Source organism: Canis aureus, chromosome 8 (genome assembly GCF_053574225.1).
Source record: "Canis aureus isolate CA01 chromosome 8, VMU_Caureus_v.1.0, whole genome shotgun sequence".
Taxonomy (NCBI): Eukaryota; Metazoa; Chordata; class Mammalia; order Carnivora; family Canidae; genus Canis; species Canis aureus.
The window spans coordinates 33,561,305-33,580,906 of NC_135618.1; the positions used below are offsets into that span (position 1 = coordinate 33,561,305).

Below are 19,602 nucleotides of genomic sequence, written 5' to 3' on the forward strand. Positions count from 1 at the left end.
GAGGGCTACTTCCATTAAAGGCAGATAGCAGTTGGGGGTTGATTTGAGACTTGCTTATTAGAAGATGTTATCACATCCTCTAGATTTCAATCCCTCTCCATTCGTCAGGTTCTGTCCCCTGAAGTATGATGATTCTGAAAATGTCTGAAATGATGTAAGTTCTGATTCTGTTGTCAGGGTTGCGAGAAGTACAACTCACTCTGATTTCTCTATTGCAGACATTTTGCTGGAAATGGCTCAAACTGTTTCTTTTCCATACTTGTCCTAACATTTAAAAACATATATATATATATATATATATATATATATATATATATATATATATGACACCAGAACACATTCGTATTGAAAGGCACAAAGTCATTTTCTTTTTTGTCTTGTTTGTTTCATTTTTATGGTTATTCTAGTTTACAAGCATTATTAGATCAGGAGCAAAGGTCTTTCTAAGTGTCTCTATAGTTCTTTAAGTCGTGGGCATTATTCTGACTATTCAGGGCATTTATTTTCATTCCCACTTCTGTCCTCTGGACCAGCATTATCTAAATTGGTAGCCAGTAGCCAACTAAGGCTATTGAGCACTTGAATGTGGTCAGTCCAGGCTGACATGTCCCGTGAATGTAAGATACTCACTGGATTTCAAAGTCTTAGTACAAAACAAATGAGAAAAGAATGTGAATTCTCTCTTTAATGATTTTCATATTGATTACATGTTGGAATGATAATATTTTGGATATACTGGGTGAAATAAAATATATTATTAGAATTGATTTTAACTGTTTCTTTTTGCTTTTCTAATGTGGCTACCAGAGACTTTTAAATTACATATGTGGCTTATGTCCTATCTCTAGTGAACAGCAATGCCTAGACACCTAATTTTCTCATCTATAAAATGGGGCTAATGATATTCATCCTCCAGAGTTAATGTGAAAATAAAAATGAGCTAATGAACATGAACTTACTGTAAACTATAGGAAGAGTCTAAAGTGCTAATGACTATGGTGGTGGTATTTTCAATCTCCAGTTCTACATTTCCAGATTTTTCTGGAAATTTTCAGCCAGGGGTCTTATCCAATCTTCCTCTAAAAACACTCGAGGACAACGAATGCAAGGCTTTTAATGTTTTTCATAAAGCATATGGCCTGAACATGAAGCTTACATTAGCAACAATGTCAACAAGGAGAATACTAATGGTGATTTAAAAACATAATAGTAATAGCAACGACACAGTGAATCTTTACTGAAAGCCTGGAGCTGGGTACTGTGTTAAGTATTTTTACCATGTTTATTCTAAATAATATGCTACATTTCTATTAATGTAGCTTATGAGCACATTGTTGACCTCTATTTTTCTTTCCATACACTTAATTGCTTCTCATAAGCTATGTATGCAGATAATGAATTGAAGGCGACAAAGTGTGGCAATCCAGTGGACAAAGGCAAAACGTGAGTCTACAATGTGCATGTGGGTTGCGTAAGATAGATACCACACCATACTGGGAATTTCTGTAATTAGAAGTGTTGAATCTTTCATTCAAGTTTTACCTGCTTAAACGTTGATTTTCATGAGCTAGCACCTCTGTGATCCCTCCATTCAATAGTCCTTCAAAATAACTGCTCATTCCGCAGCCTTGGACTCAAAACCCACCTTCACGTTGTCCTGGCACACCTCTCCAACCCAGGAGGCCTGCAAACACCCAGCACATTACCATCTTCTTGACTTTAGTTAGTTAGGTCTTTTGAAAAACCTGGAATGCCTTTCAACTTTCTTCACCCATGAAAATCCCACTGCAAGTCAAGCTCCACCTCTCTAAGAAATCTCGGCAAATCATCCCCACGGCCTCTACTCTTGCTTAATGGTCTGACTCATCACTTAGCTCTGATTTATACCATGATTTATGTGTTATCTCTCCTAGCAGGTATAGACACACATACACAGGAGACTCTGGTTTAATAGGGTCCTATGCGTTCATTCACAAATATTTATTGGGCACCTATCATGTACCAGGTGCTGATCTGGATGACCGAGACAACGAATAAATTTGATTGTGTGCCCCTCTCATCATATGTAAGTAATGCAATTTAAGTAAACTATTCCATAATATAAATAAGAAGAACTGAAACAAATGGAATACCCGAAGAGAAAACGCTAAGTACACTAAGGATTTGCAGGTTGCATCTCCTTTGAAAAACATTCGAGGAGTCTTCCCAATTAAAACTTGTGATGTAGGCTTCTGAAAAAGCAAGCAGTGCTTTAGGTGTGATCAATGTATCCCAAGTTACGGTTCTAATTTCAGAGTTTGACACACAGATCCTTGTCTTAAGATAGGAACATCTGTACTTCTCGGTCTTTGTCACACTTTGCCTTTGAACAAATTGTCCTAGACTTGAGCATGCATCAGAACCACCTGGAGGGCTTCAGGCGAACAGTTTGCCCGGAACACACCCCAAGAGTTTCTGACTCGGGACGTCGGGGCTAGAGCCTGAGGATTTGAAGGGTAACAAGTGCCATGTGAAGTTGGTACCTCTGCTCGAGACCCATCGGCTTAAGCTAATTAGAAACTTCACTACAATTTACCAAGAAGCTCACAGGACTTTATCCAACTCCCCTTCCCTGAGGCTCGGTTACCTCACATTAAAGCAGGCATCTTGAGGCTCACACCCCACAGGGCTATGACGAGAATTAATTGACACCATGTCCATGAAACTGCTTAATCTGAGGTTCACACTCAGGAAATGTGAGTTGAAGCTGCACATTTTCAATGTCACCATAAAATAGAGGCAAAGCATTTCTTCCACCAGATTCTCCCACTCATGCATTTCTAGCTAGCTATGAGGAACTCTGGTCTCTAAATTCAACTAATTCCACTGACAAAATGACAAAATAATAGGATCTCACAGTGGACAAAGACCTTAGAGATTTTCTGGAGCAAGCAGTTAAATGTTGTGAACCAGGTAAATTGTCAAAGCTTTTTTGTTTACTTTCTTGATTCAATAAAGCAATCAAAACAATTGAACTGGTTGCATGTATCATTCCTCAACTTGAATATCTGGTTTTTCCAAAATTGAATTATTTGACTGAAACAAGCCACATCCGGGCAAAAAGAAAAATAGAAATAAGATTCTCATTTTTTTCCTGTCAGGTCATGGGCCTAGCTTCCACGCGGACGCTCTGAGGCCCTGTGAAGTCCCGCTTCATGGAAGCCCTGATCCTCCTAACTCCAGCTTGTCCACGAACTCACTCTGGGCCTTCAGTCTGTGATGTTTTTCTGCCCCCTAGAAAGGATCAGGGGGCTGTTAATGCGAGGAATCAATGATCAAAAATTAATTTTAAAGCCCCTGGTAAGAGCACATTAACATAAACGGTGCAGCTTGCCTCGCAGAGTCAGAGCAGCATAGCCAAGATCTTTCAAAGGATTTGAGAACAAAATTTTGCAGATAGAATGTATCTTGAGAATAATGATGCATATCGCTAATAACCTAGTGCTAACTTAGAAGCCTAAATTGGAGACTTTGCAGAGGAATACACAGCCTCCATAATTTCCAGTTTGGTGTAATAATATGGAAATGGCTTTTGGTGCCAGGATTGGATCAGTCTAAATGAGCTGGAATTGATAGCTGCCTGTAATACGAGGGGCAGGAGAGAGTGATCACGTCTGTGTCCTTGCTGACTTATCTAGGGCTCTCCAGACGTGACAGTTTTAAGGAGTGAGCCCTTAAATATGTTATGGAAACGCACTACAATATCCTGCAGCACAGAGCAAGGTGCTTCTAAAATTGTCTCAACAAGAATGCAGGATGGGGGAGTCTCCTTTTTAGGGAGGGAAGGGGCTTTTGTTCCAATGAAAAGTAAAAGGCAATGGTAAGTACGGGGTGGAAAGAAGGTGATAGAGGTGGTCTGAGAGCACAGAGAATTAGCTGTCCCCTTGGGAGATCCCCAACCTCAGTCTGCTCTCTCCCCCTGGAGATGACAGTATTCCAGAAGGCAGGCACCTATGCGTTTCCTTTTGGGGGACAACAAAATGGACTCTCGAGGACAAGACAATAACACTCATGATTAACATGGTATAACAGCAAAATCAAAACTTCTGGTCAATGACTTAGGAAATAAAGGCTTCTTTAGTGGCTTTAGTGGCTTTACAGATACATCTGCACCTCAAGTGTTATGCAACGGGTAACAAGTCATCACTGCATCAGGAATTGTGGAACAGTGGCAAATTTAGAGTTGATGCGATCAAGCACCGCGAGGGCTTTGCAAGGCATGTAAGACTTCCTCTTACCTGGTGTCTGTGTCACATCAGCCTCATCTTCTGGCCAGCCTGTATTCCAACTGAGTACCAGTGGTGGCCACTCCCCAGACAACAGACTTGAATGTTCTGTGTGCCTTTGCATATGTTATCCCTTCTGCCTGGCGTGTGTGTGCTTCCCATGGTGTCCATCTGGTGAGCTCATCCCTTAAGACCTGGTCCAAGTGCCTTCTTGTGGATGCCCTGCTCCAGTTACTTCTCTTGCTGCATAATCAGCCCAAAACTTAGTGGAGTAGAGCAAGACAAGTGAGGACGGCTTGCCTCTTCTCCAAAATGTCTGGCATGTCACTTGGGGGTGATTCAAATGATGGAGGGCTGGCAACTAGCACTAGATGATCCACTCCCAAATGGCCTCTTCACTTTGATGTCTAGCATACTTTTTGGGGTTGTTGAAGGCTGAGCCTCAGCTGGGACCATCAAGCAGTCTGCTCATGGCCCCTCTGGCACAACAGCCATAGGGTAACCAAACATCCTATGTAAAGGTTTAGTATTCCAGCGAACAAGATGGAAGCCACAGGTCTTTTTTTATGACCTTTTATGACCTAACTTCAGAATACACATAGCATCACTTTTGTCACATTCTATCATTTAACACAGTTACAAGCTAGCCCAGATTCATGGGGAGAGGACACAGATTCTGTCTCACATTAGGAGAAGTGTCAAAGAATTTGGGACCTTGTTCCTTTTTTGACCCTTCCCAGACAGGGCAGTACTTTCTTCTTTGCCCACCGCTGCACCTTGAGGTCTCTAGGCTTCAGGCTTCAGGCTGTGCTGTGTGGCTGCCTAGCCCCACTGGCTTCCACACCAGGCCCGACCTCTTAGCGTCACTGTGTCCGTGAGGCTTAGCAACACTCGTGTAACACAGTAGATAGAAAGTGCTTACTGAGACCATCCTGAGCATTGCTCAGTGTGTTTTAAGTCCGCACTCTAAGCAGGAACTCCTCTCTCAAAGGATACGTAACCCTGCCCGTAGCATAGCCCCACTGCGCCCGGTGGGAGGGCGCTGCTTGTGGGCAGGGAGCGCAGTGCCTGAGAGAGTAGACTCAGGTCCCTCGGTGAGAGAGGTAGCCCATAACCTTCCCGCCGTGAGTGACCCAAGACAAATGCCAGCGGCGGCGAAGCCAACCAAAGGCTCCGGGCAAAGAGCAGACTTCCAAGTGCAGAGGCAGCAGTGGGCAGAGGTGACGTGGGCCCAGGGGAGAGGCTTTGTGCCGGCCGGGCACGTGGCACTCCCCCGTCAGCTGCAGTCATGCCTGGCTTCAGCACGAAGGAAGGGAAATAGGAGAAGCACTGTTCTAGAAGAGTAATCTCATCGGACAGGCCAGGAGGAGTGTGTCATTTCAGCAGCAGTATATTCCCATCTCTCATGGACTGAACTGGGCTTCCTCGAGATTCATATTTTGAAGCCCTAACCCCCAAATGACTGATTTGGGATATAAGGCTTTTAAAAGCTAAATGAGGTCATAAGGGTGGGGTCCTAATCCTATAGGATCAGTATCCTAATTCAGTTGGCCTGGTGTGTCCTTACAAGAAAGGGAAGTGACGCCAGGAATGCATGCACCCGGTCCTCACTGGCCCCGCCCCGTCCTCAATGGCCCCGCCCCACCCCGTCCTCACTGGCCCCGCCCCGCCCCGTCCTCACTGGCCCTGCCCCGCCACGTCCTCAGTGGCCCCACCACGTCCTCAGTGGCCCCACCAAGTCCTCACTGGCCCCACCACGTCCTCACAGGCCCCGCCCCACCCCGTCCTCACTGGCCCCGCCCCACCACGTCCTCAATGGTCCCGCCCCACCCCGTCCTCACAGGCCCCGCCCCACCCCGTCCTCACTGGCCCCGCCCCGCCCCGTCCTCACAGGCCCCGCCCCGCCCCGTCCTCACTGGCCCTGCCCCACCACGTCCTCAGTGGCCCCACCACGTCCTCAGTGGCCCCACCAAGTCCTCACTGGCCCCGCCCCGCCCCGTCCTCAATGGCCCCGCCCCACCCCGTCCTCACTGGCCCCGCCCCGCCCCGTCCTCACTGGCCCTGCCCCGCCACGTCCTCAGTGGCCCCACCACGTCCTCAGTGGCCCCACCAAGTCCTCACTGGCCCCACCACGTCCTCACAGGCCCCGCCCCGCCCCGTCCTCACAGGCCCCGCCCCACCCCGTCCTCACTGGCCCCGCCCCACCCCGCCCCGTCCTCACTGGCCCCGCCCCGCCCCGCCCCGTCCTCACTGGCCCCGCCCCGCCCCGTCCTCACTGGCCCTGCCCCACCACGTCCTCAGTGGCCCCACCATGTCCTCAACGGCCCCGCCCCACCCAGTCCTCCCCGGCCCCGCCCCACCCGCGCGGCGCTCAGGTCCCGTGCACTCCGCCTCGCCTCGGCCTCTGCACCTGCACCGCCCGCGGCCTGGAGTCTTCTTTCCCGGCTGCTCCGCACAGTGGCTCAGGACTGCGTCGAGGGCGACCTCAGGAGCCAGGCGCTCGTGTCCCCGCCCCATGTCCCCACCTCGTGTCCCGCCTCGTGTCCCTGCCCCCTATACCCACCTCGTGTCCCCGCCTCATGCCGCCGCCTCCTGTCCCTGCCCCGTGTCCCCGCCCCGTGACCCCATCTCGGGCCCCGCTGCCTCGTGTACCCGCCGACTCATGTCCCCGCCTCGTGTCCCCTCCTCGTGTTCCCGCCACCTCGTGCCCCGCCGCCTAGTGCTCCGCCGCCTCGTACCCCCGCTGCCTCCTGTCCCTGCCCCGTGTCCCTGCCTCATGTCCCCACCTCGTGTCCACCTCATGTCCCCCACTCGTGTCTCCACCTCGTGTCCGCGCCTTGTGTCCCCGCCATGCCTCATGCCCCCACCACCTCGTGTCCTGGCCTGTGTCCCCGCCCCGTGACCCCATCTCCTGTCCCCGCCCCGTGTCCCCACCACGTGTCCCCGCCGCTTCGTGTACCTGCCGCCTCGTGTCCCCGCTTCGTGTCTCAGCCTCCTGTCCCCTCCTCGTGTTCCCTCCGCCTCGTGTCCCCGCCTCATGACTCCGCCACCTCGTGTCCCTGCCCGGTATCCCCGCCACCCTGTAACCCGCTGCCTCGTGTCCCCGCCCCGTGCCCCCGCCGCCCCGTGTCCCCGCCGCCCCGTGCTCCCTCTACCTTGTGCCCCCGCCGCCCCGTGTCACCGCTGCGCCGTGCCCCCGCCACCTCGTGCCCCCGCCACCTCGTGTCCCCGCCACCTCGTGTCCCCGCCACCTCGTGTCCCCGCCCCGTGCCCCCGCCGCATCGTGCCCCCCCCGCCCCGTGCCCCCGCCGCCCCGTGCCCCCTCCGCCCCATGCCCCCGCCGCCCCATGCCCCCGCCGCCCCGTGCCCCTGCCCCGTGCCCCCGCCGCCCCGTGCCCCCGCCGCCCCGTGCCCCCACCACCACCTGGTGCCCCCGCCGCCCCCGCCCGTGGGCAGCCCCGCCCGCCTCCTCCGCCACGATGGGGCGTGTGCGCTGCAGCCTCGCGCGGGCCCAGGAGGCGGCGGGCGCACAGGGCACGCGGTGCACACGTGTGGCCTGGGGGCTCGGGGCGCGACGACAGGGCTGCCACCCGCGGACCCCGGGAGGCCCGGGCCACCTGCCGCCACCGCGGACGCGGCTGCTCTGGGTCCGTTCAGGTGCGAGGGCGGCGCGGCGGGTCCCAGCCTAACCCGGCTCGGGGATGGGCGCGGTCGGCGCGGCGGGCGCAGCTCGGAGCAGAACAAGGCCGCGCGCGCTCCGGCGGGCGGCTCAGCCCGGGTCCCCGCCGGCGACACGGCGCCCACCCGAGTCCGCAGCCACTGCGCTGTCCCCGCACCGCGGGCCTGCGGGGTCCCCGCCCCCGGGAGGGAGGAGCAGGTGCCCGGCGCGGGGTGTCGGGGTCCTCGCCTTCCCGCCCGGCCGCCTCGCGGGGGACTGGCCGCAGGTGGCCCCAGCCCACCTCTACCTGGGACCTAAGGAAGGTGGCGTCTCTGTCCCCGCTTGACGTAACTGTGGAGGGAATTATTGTTCGAGGCGGTGAGGAGACATTTGACATTTGACGTTTCCTGTCTTCGCAGGTCAGCGCCCCGTGGCCCAGGTGGCCGATGGCTCAGCAGGTCCCACGGCGGCCGGCAGGGCGCGGGTGATGGCTCTCAACAGGGACAAGGTGAGGCAGGAGGTGCTGCTTCGTGTTTGCAGACGCTCCTTTAAGCCCAGGCTCTCCAAGCACCGCATGAACATTAAGGGAAATTATTTCCCCCATTTTACATAAAGAGGAGAAACATTTGATTTCTTTAGTAATAGGCTCTTAGAACAGTTTCCAAATGTAATTACATTAGTTGGAAATGCCAATTGGCGCAATCAGATTATCAGCGCGTAACACGAGGCAAATAAAAGGAAACAATGCTTCCCAGGACACACCGGTCCAAGGAGTTTGCCCTCCCTGTAGCCGGGGCCAAGGCACTGCCTTGATGGGCGCGTCCTACTCACCACCTGGGGCCAAGCCTGAATGTGGCAACATTGTCGTCTGAACACACCCGAGCCCGGAGGCTCCCCCCTGGGCAAGAGGGACAGGCTGCCCCCTGCCCGGCAGCCCATGCTCGGAGTGATGTCATGAACAGATCAGATCCACTTCTAGTGAGCACTGGCCGCACAGCCGGCAGGGCGCTAGGTGCATTCACCACCCACCTTCTGTCCACCTGACAGTTCATCGCACCATTGAGGGAACCGTGGCTCAGAGAGGTGCTGGGAGCTCAGCCCTGGACTCCAGGCTTGGTGCTTTCCGTCACCCAGAGCGGCCATCCTCTCAGCCCCTGCAATTCCTCTCTCTCCCGTGCCCGTCCAGTTCCACGCACGCTCCCTGCCCAGCAGCCTGGCTGCGGGGGGGAAGGGGGCTCAGAGCCCAGTGGCCTGGGCTAGAAGCCCAGCTCCTCCGTTCATAAGCCGTGCAGTCTTGGACACCGACTCAGCCTTAGTGTGCCTCAGTGTTTTCACTGCTGAACGGGTTTAAAATTAGATCTACCTCACATTGTTGTTATAGGAGTTGAATGGATCGCTATATATTTTAAGCTCAGAACATAATAACCCTTAAATATTTGATATTATCATTATTCTTTCCACTACCACTTTACTTCTGCCAAATGTCTGTGTCCTTCCAAAATTTAAATGTCAACTTTGGGAGACAATTCACTCGGGAGGGTGGAGCCCTCGTGAATGGAATTTTAGGGACCTTATAAGAAAAAACACAAGAAAGATGATGTCTCTCTCTATCATGTGACAATACAGGAGGAAGGCCAGCCACCTACAAACCAAGGAGAGCTCTCGCCAGGAACCAAATCAGCCCGCACTTTGATCTTGGGCTTCCAGCCACCAGAACTGGGAGAAATAAATCTCTGCTGTTTGAATACAAAAACACTAATTGGAAAAGGTATGTGCACTCCTATGTTGATACCAGCATTATCTGCAGTAGCCAAATTATGGAAGCAACCCGTATGTCCATTGAGGGATGAATGCATAAAGAAAGATGTGGTGTATATGGTCGATAGAGTATTACTCAGCCATAAAAAAGAATGAAATCTTGCCATTTGCAACAACATGGGTGGGGCCAAGCATGCTAAGCGAGATAAATCACTCAGAGAAAGACCAATACCTGAGGTTTTACTCATAGGTGGAATTCAAGAAACAAAATAAATGAACAAAAGAAAAAGAGAGAGAGAGAGAGAAGGGCAACCCAAGAAACAGACTCTTAACTAGAGAGAACAAGCTGATGGTTTCCACAGGGGAGGTGGTGTGGTGAGGAAGTAGGTGAAGGGGATTAAGAAGAATGCACTCACCACAATGAGCACTGGGTGATTTGGGGGGAGTGTTGAATCACTACATTGTACACCTGCAACTAATACAAAGTGTATGTTAATAACTGGAAATACAATTCAAATTTTTTCTGCTGTCTGAGGCACCTAGCCTGTGCTATTTTGTTCAAGTAGCCCAAGGTAATTAAGGCAATTACTATTGCATTTCTTTAGTGGTGTCGTCTTCGCTCACTATTATGACCTCCACTTTCACATGGGCCCTCCTCAAGCTCTCTCTCTATTTGGTCCTCCCCTAGAGTGGCCAGAACCGATCTGATTGAAATGGGATCCGGCAGCCTGAACTGGAGCCTGCAGAAATGAAGTCCGGCAGGATGGCCCCAACATCATCTTCAGCACAAACGTCCAAAAAATATTCACCAAATTTGTCATATGGAGTTCTGAAGGATCAAAGCTGGCACTGAGAATCTTCTGTACCCGCCCCTGGGACCAGCTCACCCTACTCCCTGCTGCTGGCAGAAGGGGCGGCGGGGGCAGTGAAAGCTGAATAAAACGGATGCAGAATTCCAATTCTGCCTTTCAAACCAAATCCTTACAGATCCTTTTCTTAGTTATAAAATCCATGTGCCTTACTTCTTCCTCCTGTCCACTAGCAAAGCTGACTACTCGCTGTCCTCAGACCATATGTACCCTGTGCTTTCACTAAAGACCTACTAATTGAGCACTCTCTCTGTTCTACACCATTGCAGGAACTGCTAGGGACACAAAAATGAATACTTGGTCCTTGTGCACCAGGTCACAGAATAGCAGGAGGGATCAGCAGGGACCAACAGCAGTAAAGTGTGTCAGGAAAAGGCGGACAGGATCCGTGTATCTGGTTGGCAGTGTTCGTGTAGAGGGGACTTCTCACTGAAAATGCTGTCAGTGTTGAGTTATATTATTAATTGTTGAGTCACTTTTGTTTATTTTTTTAAAGATTTTATTTATTTATTTGAGAGAGAGAGGGCACACATGAGGTGAGGGGCAGAGGGAGAAGCAGACTCCCTGCCAAGCAGGGATCCCTATGTGGGGCTCGATCCCAGGACTCCAGGATCATGACCTGAGCTGAAGGCAGACACTTAACTGACTGAGCCACCCAGACACCCCTAAGTCACTTTTGTTTAATGAAAAAATCTGAAAGAGAATGGCAAGCACCTGGGTCAGATGCAGGAAGAAAAAGAGAATGGCACTGTGGCCACACCTGACCCTCCTTCAGTAGTCAGGACCAGTGGGGGCTCCATGGCAGGCCTGGGCACATTCTTCAATATTCTTTCAAAATTCTGTGACAAACTCAAAACCTGAGCAGGGCATGCATCATCAGCCCACTGGAAGCCCGTCTAAGCTTCCCCCATGGAGTAAGAAAAGCCAAGATCCGGAGCTTTCACATCCAGGTGGTGCTGTACCACCTCTAAGGAGTTGTGCGTCTTTGGGCCAGCGACACAAATTCTTTGAGCCTCAGTCTGTTCCTCTGAAAACTGAGATAACAATTCTTACCCCATGGAGCACTGTGACATTCATGTACGTAGAACGCATCTGCCATTATAGGAGGGCTATTAAATCAGGAAAACAGAATCAAACCAATGACCAGGAGAGGGTTTCTGACACGACCTTAATTTCCCAATTACAGGAAGAATTCAACATTCTAAATAAAGTCAGAAGCAATGACACCCAGGGTCCTTCCAAGCCTCCTCCTCTTTTTACCAAGACCTGTCTCTCCTTGATACAGCTGCCTACAGATAACACCCCACTCATTCTCTTCCAACCCTGGCCCACTCCTTGTCTCTGTGAGATGGGAAATTCTCTGAAGATAGAAACGCACTCTGTAAGTGCAGGTACACATTCTCATCCCCTTTGGCAACAAAAACTTGAGGGGAAAAAGAGTGTTTTCCAAGATGCAGTCATAAGACTATTGGGTAGGACCTTATAATCTCAGACCCAAGAGCAAAAAAAAAAAAAAAAAATAGCACAAAAAGGGAAATTTCGAACAATGTTACAGAACCACAGCAGTAAAGAAGCTGTTTCCTGAACAACATAATCGCTAAGCCACGTGACCCTTGCTGCCATGTGAAGAGCGAGAAATTCTCTAAATTAAATCAGTCAGAATGGCAAACCTGAGAGGCACCTCCAGACTGAACCTTCCGGCAGCAGGGCAGAGGGCCGGTCTGGGAAATCAAGGAGAATTGAAGTTCCCTTGAGAGAGCAGTTAAGAGCAGAATGGGTAGGTGTTTATAAGTTTTTGCCCAGGCTTCCCTTGCTGACAGACTGTTCCTTCTCGACTGAGTATTGCACTGGTGTTTTCTGTTTCAGCTTCTGTACCGTGGCCTTGCAAAGGCCATAATGGGATGACAGCATGTGTGGGTTCTCTGAACCTGCACCCAGAAGGTGCCTCCCAGCTACGCATGCCTGCTAGGATTAAACACAGTCTCAGAGCCTCCTGATGCTCTAACGCACTTCTTCTGAAATAGGGGAAATAGGGCATTTGAACTGAGCAGATCCGGGCCTGAGGTCTATCTAGGGATAAGAGTAGGGGACTACTCCCTGACCCTTTTTGTATCTGGCCAAGCTGGAGCTCAGATGCAATTCACAGAGGGTGCTAGGGGGCACCTTTCTCCAATCAGCCAGGAGGGTTTGGGGCTCAGATGCTACTAAGAAGTGGAATAAGGCAAAGTCCTCCATCCTTGTCCCTCCCCACCCCCATGTACCTATTTGAGTCTCTAGTTTTTTCAGAACGCTGACTTGGATCAAATTTCAAGAAAGGGCAGAAGGTGCCACAAGAGGAAAATAACTTTAGAGTCAATGCCACAGCCTAAGACACAGAGAAGAGGCTTGATTCCAACCCGGTCGTCCTCCGACATGGGAGTGCCTTGGGGAAACGGCTCTGGGTGCAGTCAAGCTGCCAGCAGGAACGGATGGCACCCTCAAAGGGGGAAATTAAGGAGAACTTAATGAAGGGACGATGTTTGAAGATGTGGAAAGAGTTAAGGGAAAAGGAATGGTAAAGTATCGGGCTGGGGAAGCAGCTCCTCTCCCCAGGCCTGACAGGTGAAGCGAGTGAGCCCTCCCGACAGCCGGAAGAGCCTGGCAGCGTTGGCAGAGGGAGGCGTGGACCTGAGCAGGGGAGCCAGACTCTGCCCATCTGCAACCTGTAAGGGACGGTCCTGGGGAATAAACCTGCTCTTCTTCTCTGTCCTCGAGTCTCCTGCCAGTGTCTCCCATTGGCCGAACCCAACAGGAATCAAGAGCGAAAGGAGCCTACTCGTGTGATCCCGGAAGGAATCATAAAGGATTACCCCAGGCACGAAGCAGGTGGAGTAGAATGGAGGGTGGCAGATGAGGAACATGCAGCATCATTTTTGTCTGTCCCCAAGATCCTGGCAGATTGGGGCAGTCAGAGAAGTTTCGCTCAGGCCAGCCCAAGTGATTTGATTAGGGACATCCCCAAGAGGCTCTCTGGTCCTGTTCCATTTTGGCAGCCTCCGGGAAGTTTGACAAGTTTCTGGTTCTACCATTAACAACTAGGACATTTTTTTAAAAGATTTTATTTATTCATTTGTTCATGAGACACACACAGAGAGAGAGAGAGAGGGAGAGGGAGAGAGAGAGAGACAGGCAGAGGGAGAAGCAGGCTCCATGCAGGGAGCCGATGCAGGGAGCCGATGCAGGACTCGATCCCGGGACCCCAGGATCACGCCCTGGGCTGAAGGCAGGTGCTAAACTGCTGAACCACCCAGGGATCCCCACAACTAGGACATTTTGCGACGTAGGAGCCAGCGCAGAGGAGGCAGTGACGCTATGGCATCAAGGCCACCAAGGCCAGCGGCACTGGATGACCCTGTTGAAGTGGCACTTCTGTAGGATGTTTGGAGGCCAGCAGCTCCCGAGGCTACCCTCAAAGGGCACATGCAAAATCCCGGTTCCACAAAGGACATCCTCAGGGCAATGACCGAGACTGACATGTGAGCACCCTGGGGGGACCGCAGACATTCTGGGGGCATGGGAATAGAGCTCAGCAAACTCCTCTGTGAAGGGCCAAGTTGGGAATATTTTTGGCTTTGTGGGCTAGAGGTTTTCTGTTACAGCCACTCGATTCTGTTGTTGCAGCAGCCGCAGACAAGTAAACAAATGGGCATGGCTGTGTTCCAGTAACATTCACACAGGTAGGTGGCAGACTGGATCTGACCTCTGGGCAGTAGTTTGCCAGCTGCTGGCTTAGAACACTGAGGTTTAGGGTACTTGTACAATTCTGCCCTCATTCGTACCCGCAAGATGGCAGGGTCGCGGTCATCGCTATTGCACGTACTGACGTTCCTGATTTACACTAGATGGTAAGGCATGTGAAAACAGGGGCCAAGCCTTATTGTCCTGGGCACCCTTAATCCTCAGAATTACAGGAATGAATGAATGAATGAATGAATGATGAGCGAATGACAGTCCACAGGAGGGTTACTATAATTTGTAGTATCATTTGCAGTTCCTACTAAGATAAACCTGCCCTGCTCATGTGCTTAAAAATATCAAATGATCAGAAGATATGTAGAGATAGAAAGTCTGGATGAGTCCTAAATTTCTTCTGATCATTTGATAGTGCATGAAAATGTGCACTAACTGGTGCTGCTTTATTCTAATGAAGGTAGAATAGATTAGCTCAAACAAACAATTGTTGACAGTAGCAAAGTAAACAGGTTCCTAATTAATGTGTTTGCTAATGAGACTCCCTGGTTGGGGGTTTAACCATACACGTGAATTTAGGTATTTATTCCTAACATAAGCTCAACTTATAGGGTTGGGTATTCAGGGCGTTATTTATCATACATGGCCTTCAAAACTCCAGGAAAAAAAAAAAACACCCGAGAACCTCACAATGCTATTTTATCATTTTGCAGGAGTTGCCTTTCTATCGTTCCTCCCTCCTACCCCCAGAGTATTTGTGATGCACCTGCTATCATTAGCACTCTCATGAAAGGTAACTGGATTTGGTCTTATTTTGCTTTGATTTTTTCTTGTCTATGTAAGTAGTCTCTACACCTAATATGGGGCTCGAACTCATGACCCTGGGACCAAGAGTCACATGCTCTTCCAGCTGAGCCAGCCGGGCACCCCTCATGAAAGATAACTTTGGAACTGCCTGTGAGACACTAGTCTTAGCACCCAAGAACTAATGCAGATCCAAAGATTCAAGGACCGTAAATGTCCATTTGCAGTGAGGCAGAGAGAGCTGGAGGAGAGAATACAAAACAGTTTGTGTAATACAACATTTGACCACCACCCCCTTTCCAAGTGAAAAGCAAAAGCAAGGGGAAAAGGTAGCTCTGCCTTCCATATAGTCTGATTTTTCTTTATAATGAATGGAATATAGCCAACAAAGAATGGGAAGAGTGGTTCTGCTTTTTCCTTAAGTAAACAGTAGTTTGAATCATTTGACCATAAAATCTTGAAATAAGGGAGTTCCTAGCTTTCCCCAGCAAACTTTTAGTGATGGTGGAGTTTTGGGGGCACAAGGACTCTAGCAAATGTGTTTCAGCTTGAGTGGCTGGGAATATCTATGAACAGGCATCAAAAAAGAGATATGACCTCCCTTTCTGGGTCGCTGAATTCATTCAATAAATATTTATTGAGCATTCACCAGTACCCAGCAGACATGAATCCAAATCTGGATGCTACTACTTCACCTGTCCTTTGTTGAGCCTCCATACAAACTATTTTACAAGCTTTTTAGAAGGTATATATTTGATACTTGCTGTATAGTCATCATGAAATCAGAAACAAAGTCCCTGGACACTGACACTCTTCTGTTTGTGTTTGTGCCATGTTTTGCCATGCCTCACCTCAACACAGCTAACCAAGAGAATGGAAAAAAAAAAAAAAACCCCACAAGATTTTGTAGTTTACTGACAGACAATGGATAAACAACTGTTCTTATTTTTTGGTGAAAGCAAAAAAAAAAAAAAATTGTTGAGTTTATTTCAAAGTTAAATGTGAATTTCATATTTTTATTTTTTAAAAGAGCAATTCTTAGTTCTTCATAAAATCTGTGCTCCAAGTATTCCTATTTTGATAAATTATAAAATGACTTCCTCTCCTCTGGCCTTTTCCTGCTGAGACCTGGCTCATCCCAGGTCTTGGCTTTCTGCCCTGGCAACCTCTGGCATATGTCTATTACTCAGAGCACCAAGTCGAGGTCAACAAGTTACTGCAAAAGACTAGGCAATGGAAAGAAATCTTTACTGCCTCTTAATAAGCATAGGCCTAAAAGCACAGTGATTGATTTCATACTGTGGGACAATTTCTTGTATGTCACCCTGTGTATGGGCACTACATAGAATAAATGAGCCAGACTATAGAAATGTTGTTTGCACGCAAGTATATTTAAACCTCTACCATACAAAAAGATGTAATCCTCATTCTTCCATCCAAGACATTCTGCTAAAACGAAATCTTGTGAACAGTAGGACAAGAATATAGATCCTAAAAAATACTGGAATTTTAGAATAAATAATTAGTGTAACTGAAGTGCATAGATTAAATCAGGCACTTTCATGATATTTCTGAATTTCCATTTACATTGAAAACTAATTATTTCTAAAAAAGCTGTAAATTAAAATAGCAGAAGATGTATCCAGCTATAGATCTTGAGCCACCAATGGACAGCATCACTGACACCACGAGCCAGTGAATTAAGAGCTCTGTGAGTAGGTAAAGGGCCTATTTTTAATTCAGATTGACACTATTCAAGATACAGGCATAACTGACATCTCTTCACTGATACTGCACTAAGATATATCACAGGATCTGGGAAAGTGTCTGATACTTACAAGCATTGAGTCAAACACGAGGGAAAAAACGCGTTCAACTGTCACAGATGTTCCCAGCAAAAGTGTGTAGGATGTTCAGTTGATGGAAAATTGGACATGAAGGGATTGCTTAATGAGTTAAATTATGTTCTTAAGAAAAAAAAAATACAAGCTAGCCAGGTTTCTGTGTGGTGTGATTCTTTGTTTTGGATTTGGTAATAGGAGATGAGACATCAATTTGAATCCTCATTCAGCTATTACATCTCATCCTTAAAAGAATCGTGTGGGACAGGAGAGATTTTTTTAGATCCTATTTTAAACTCTCTTTGGGGAAATGAGGCAGTGGGCTAAAGAAATGGATTTGACAAAAGTGTTGGAGAAGTAGAGAGCTCAAAATCTGATTCCGTGGTTTCCATGAAAGCATTCTAGTCTGAGCATGTGGTAGAAACAGAACTACTTCACGACCAGTCGTGATGTGGAGGAGGAAGAGCCACCTGCAAGATGGACACGAGCGACAGGCTGCACTGTGAACCCGGGCACTCCGCGCCGACGCCACCGGCCTTGCGGGTCTCTGAGGGGACCCCCCCAATCGGACTGCCAAATTCTCCGGTTTGCCCTGGGATATTATAGCAAATTATTTGTATGATTAATGAAAATAAAACACACCTCGTGGCAAAAAAAAAAAAAAAAAAAAAAAAAAAGAAACAGAACTACTGAATAACAGAGTCACACGGCCCAGAAATTGCTTGATACACTAAAACACAGACCAGTAGTTAGGTGATCACTCAAGGGGCAAAGATTGCAGAAGCAAACTCAGCACGTGGAATGTGATGTCTACTCACCAAAGAGAATTTCAAAACAGTGAATTAGCAACAGTAGCAGCTGAAAGAATATCAGTTGGATATCCCCTCCAGCCCCCTTACCTAGCTCTGTTATTTTACTGTTATTTTACAGATTAAGAGACCAAGGTCCAAAAAGGGAGATCAATTCTTTTGGTCATATTTTTTATTCATTCATTCATTCACTCACTCAAGAAGGGTCTAAGGAACACCTATGACGAGCCAGGTGCCATGCTAAATAGTAGGCAGAAATAAATTCCAGCTCTGTGGATCCTGCAGCTTATATAAATTTAAGAAAAGAATGTAAGGTTAGATAAAAAAATGAAGCTTATATAGAATAATAGAAAAACACAAATAAAAAAATGTTAAAGGCAACAATCATTACAAACGTTATGAAACCCAGAAAAATAGGGCAACATTTTTATTAACTACCTATCACACCTCTATACTTTCTTTTCTGAACACTTTTGGGTGCACATTCCTCCATCACCTTTTCAATGACAATGATCTTAAAATATCATTGTCTGTAGACAGAAAGGGAAAATACATTAGTCTTTTCTTCAGTATCATTGATCAAAATCTGTTTCTGATAATCAGCAATTTGACGTGGCTTTTTTTCTTTCAGCTTCACAACTAATTATAAACAATGTAATATAAAATTTCAGAATTGCCAGCAAATTTGGAAAAAGGTTCTCAAGGAGAAAATTTCTTTTGATTTGGTTCCAGCAACGAGAACCAAACCCTTATGATTTTATATAGCTGATGAATGGAAGACTTTTTCATAGACTAACTTCTAGTACCACATAGTTCAAACCTTGTTTCTCTTCTACTAACCCTATGCCTCCCCTGCTTGGAGCCATGAATGCACTCATTTCCAAGCACAACCTCTAGCCCTTCGTTGCTACATCCCAGCACCCGATCAGTTAGCACAGGAGGCAGTGGGGTTCTATCTGGAAGCTGTTCTTGGATCAGCAAGCAATAACTCAGCCATACAAAAAAAGTGAATGTGAGCCACATAATTATATCTTATTAAACAAAAATCATATATATATATGCAACTCCATCCTCTCTCAGCCGAATCCCAAAATCACTGCTGGCCACATCAACACAACTCAACATGAAGAGAGGGTACGACAGAGAAGTCAGGGGGAAAGACTTGCAAGTTTAACTGACTCTGGGTAACATATATTTTTTTAATTTAAATTCAATTAATTAACATATAATGTGTTATTCATTTCAGAGGGAGAGGTCAGTGATTCATCAGTCTTTTTTTTTTTTAAATCTTTTTTTTTTTAATTTTTATTTATTTATGATAGTCACACAGAGAGAGCGAGAGAGGCAGAGACACAGGCAGAGGGAGAAGCAGGCTCCATGCACCGGGAGCCCGATGTGGGATTCGATCCCGGGTCTCCAGGATCCCGCCCTGGGCCAAAGGCAGGTGCCAAACCGCTGCGCCACCCAGGGATCCCTGATTCATCAGTCTTATGTAACACCCAGTGCTCATTATGTCCCGTGCCCTCCTTAATGTCCATCATCCAGTTACCCCTTCCCCCAATCCCGCCACCCCCTCCAGCGACCCTCAGTTTGTTTCCTATGTTAAAGAGTCTCTTATGGTTTGTCTCCCTCTCTGATTTCATCTTGTTTTATTTTTTCCTCTCTTCCCTATGACCTCTGTTTCGTTTCTTAAATTCCACATATGTATGAGGTCATAGGATAATTGTCTTTCTCCGATTGACTCATTTCGCTTAACATAATATCCTCTAGTTCCATCTATGTCATTACAAGTGGCAAGATTTCATTTTTTGATGGCGGAGTAATATTCCATCATACATATATGCGGTTGAACTAGCTTACTTATGCACA

At 48.1% G+C, this 19,602-nt stretch overlaps 1 protein-coding gene and 1 long non-coding RNA gene across 2 annotated transcripts in view; one reads left to right on the forward strand and one right to left on the reverse strand.

The window, feature by feature from the left end:
• Positions 1–342: 342 nt before the first annotated feature.
• LOC144319168 (uncharacterized) overlaps positions 343–19,602 on the reverse strand; it is a 37,431-nt gene continuing 18,171 nt past the window's right edge. Inside the window, exon 4 of the mRNA XM_077906998.1 lies at positions 343–3,273. Coding sequence (XP_077763124.1) covers positions 3,193–3,273 — 81 coding nt within the window. The 3' untranslated portion in view covers positions 343–3,192. The remainder of the gene's footprint in view (positions 3,274–19,602) is intronic.
• Positions 8,271–10,649, forward strand: LOC144318078 (uncharacterized). The gene is made up of 3 exons (XR_013383933.1): positions 8,271–8,431; positions 9,550–9,691; positions 10,370–10,649. It is a non-coding gene; the product is annotated as an uncharacterized LOC144318078 (long non-coding RNA).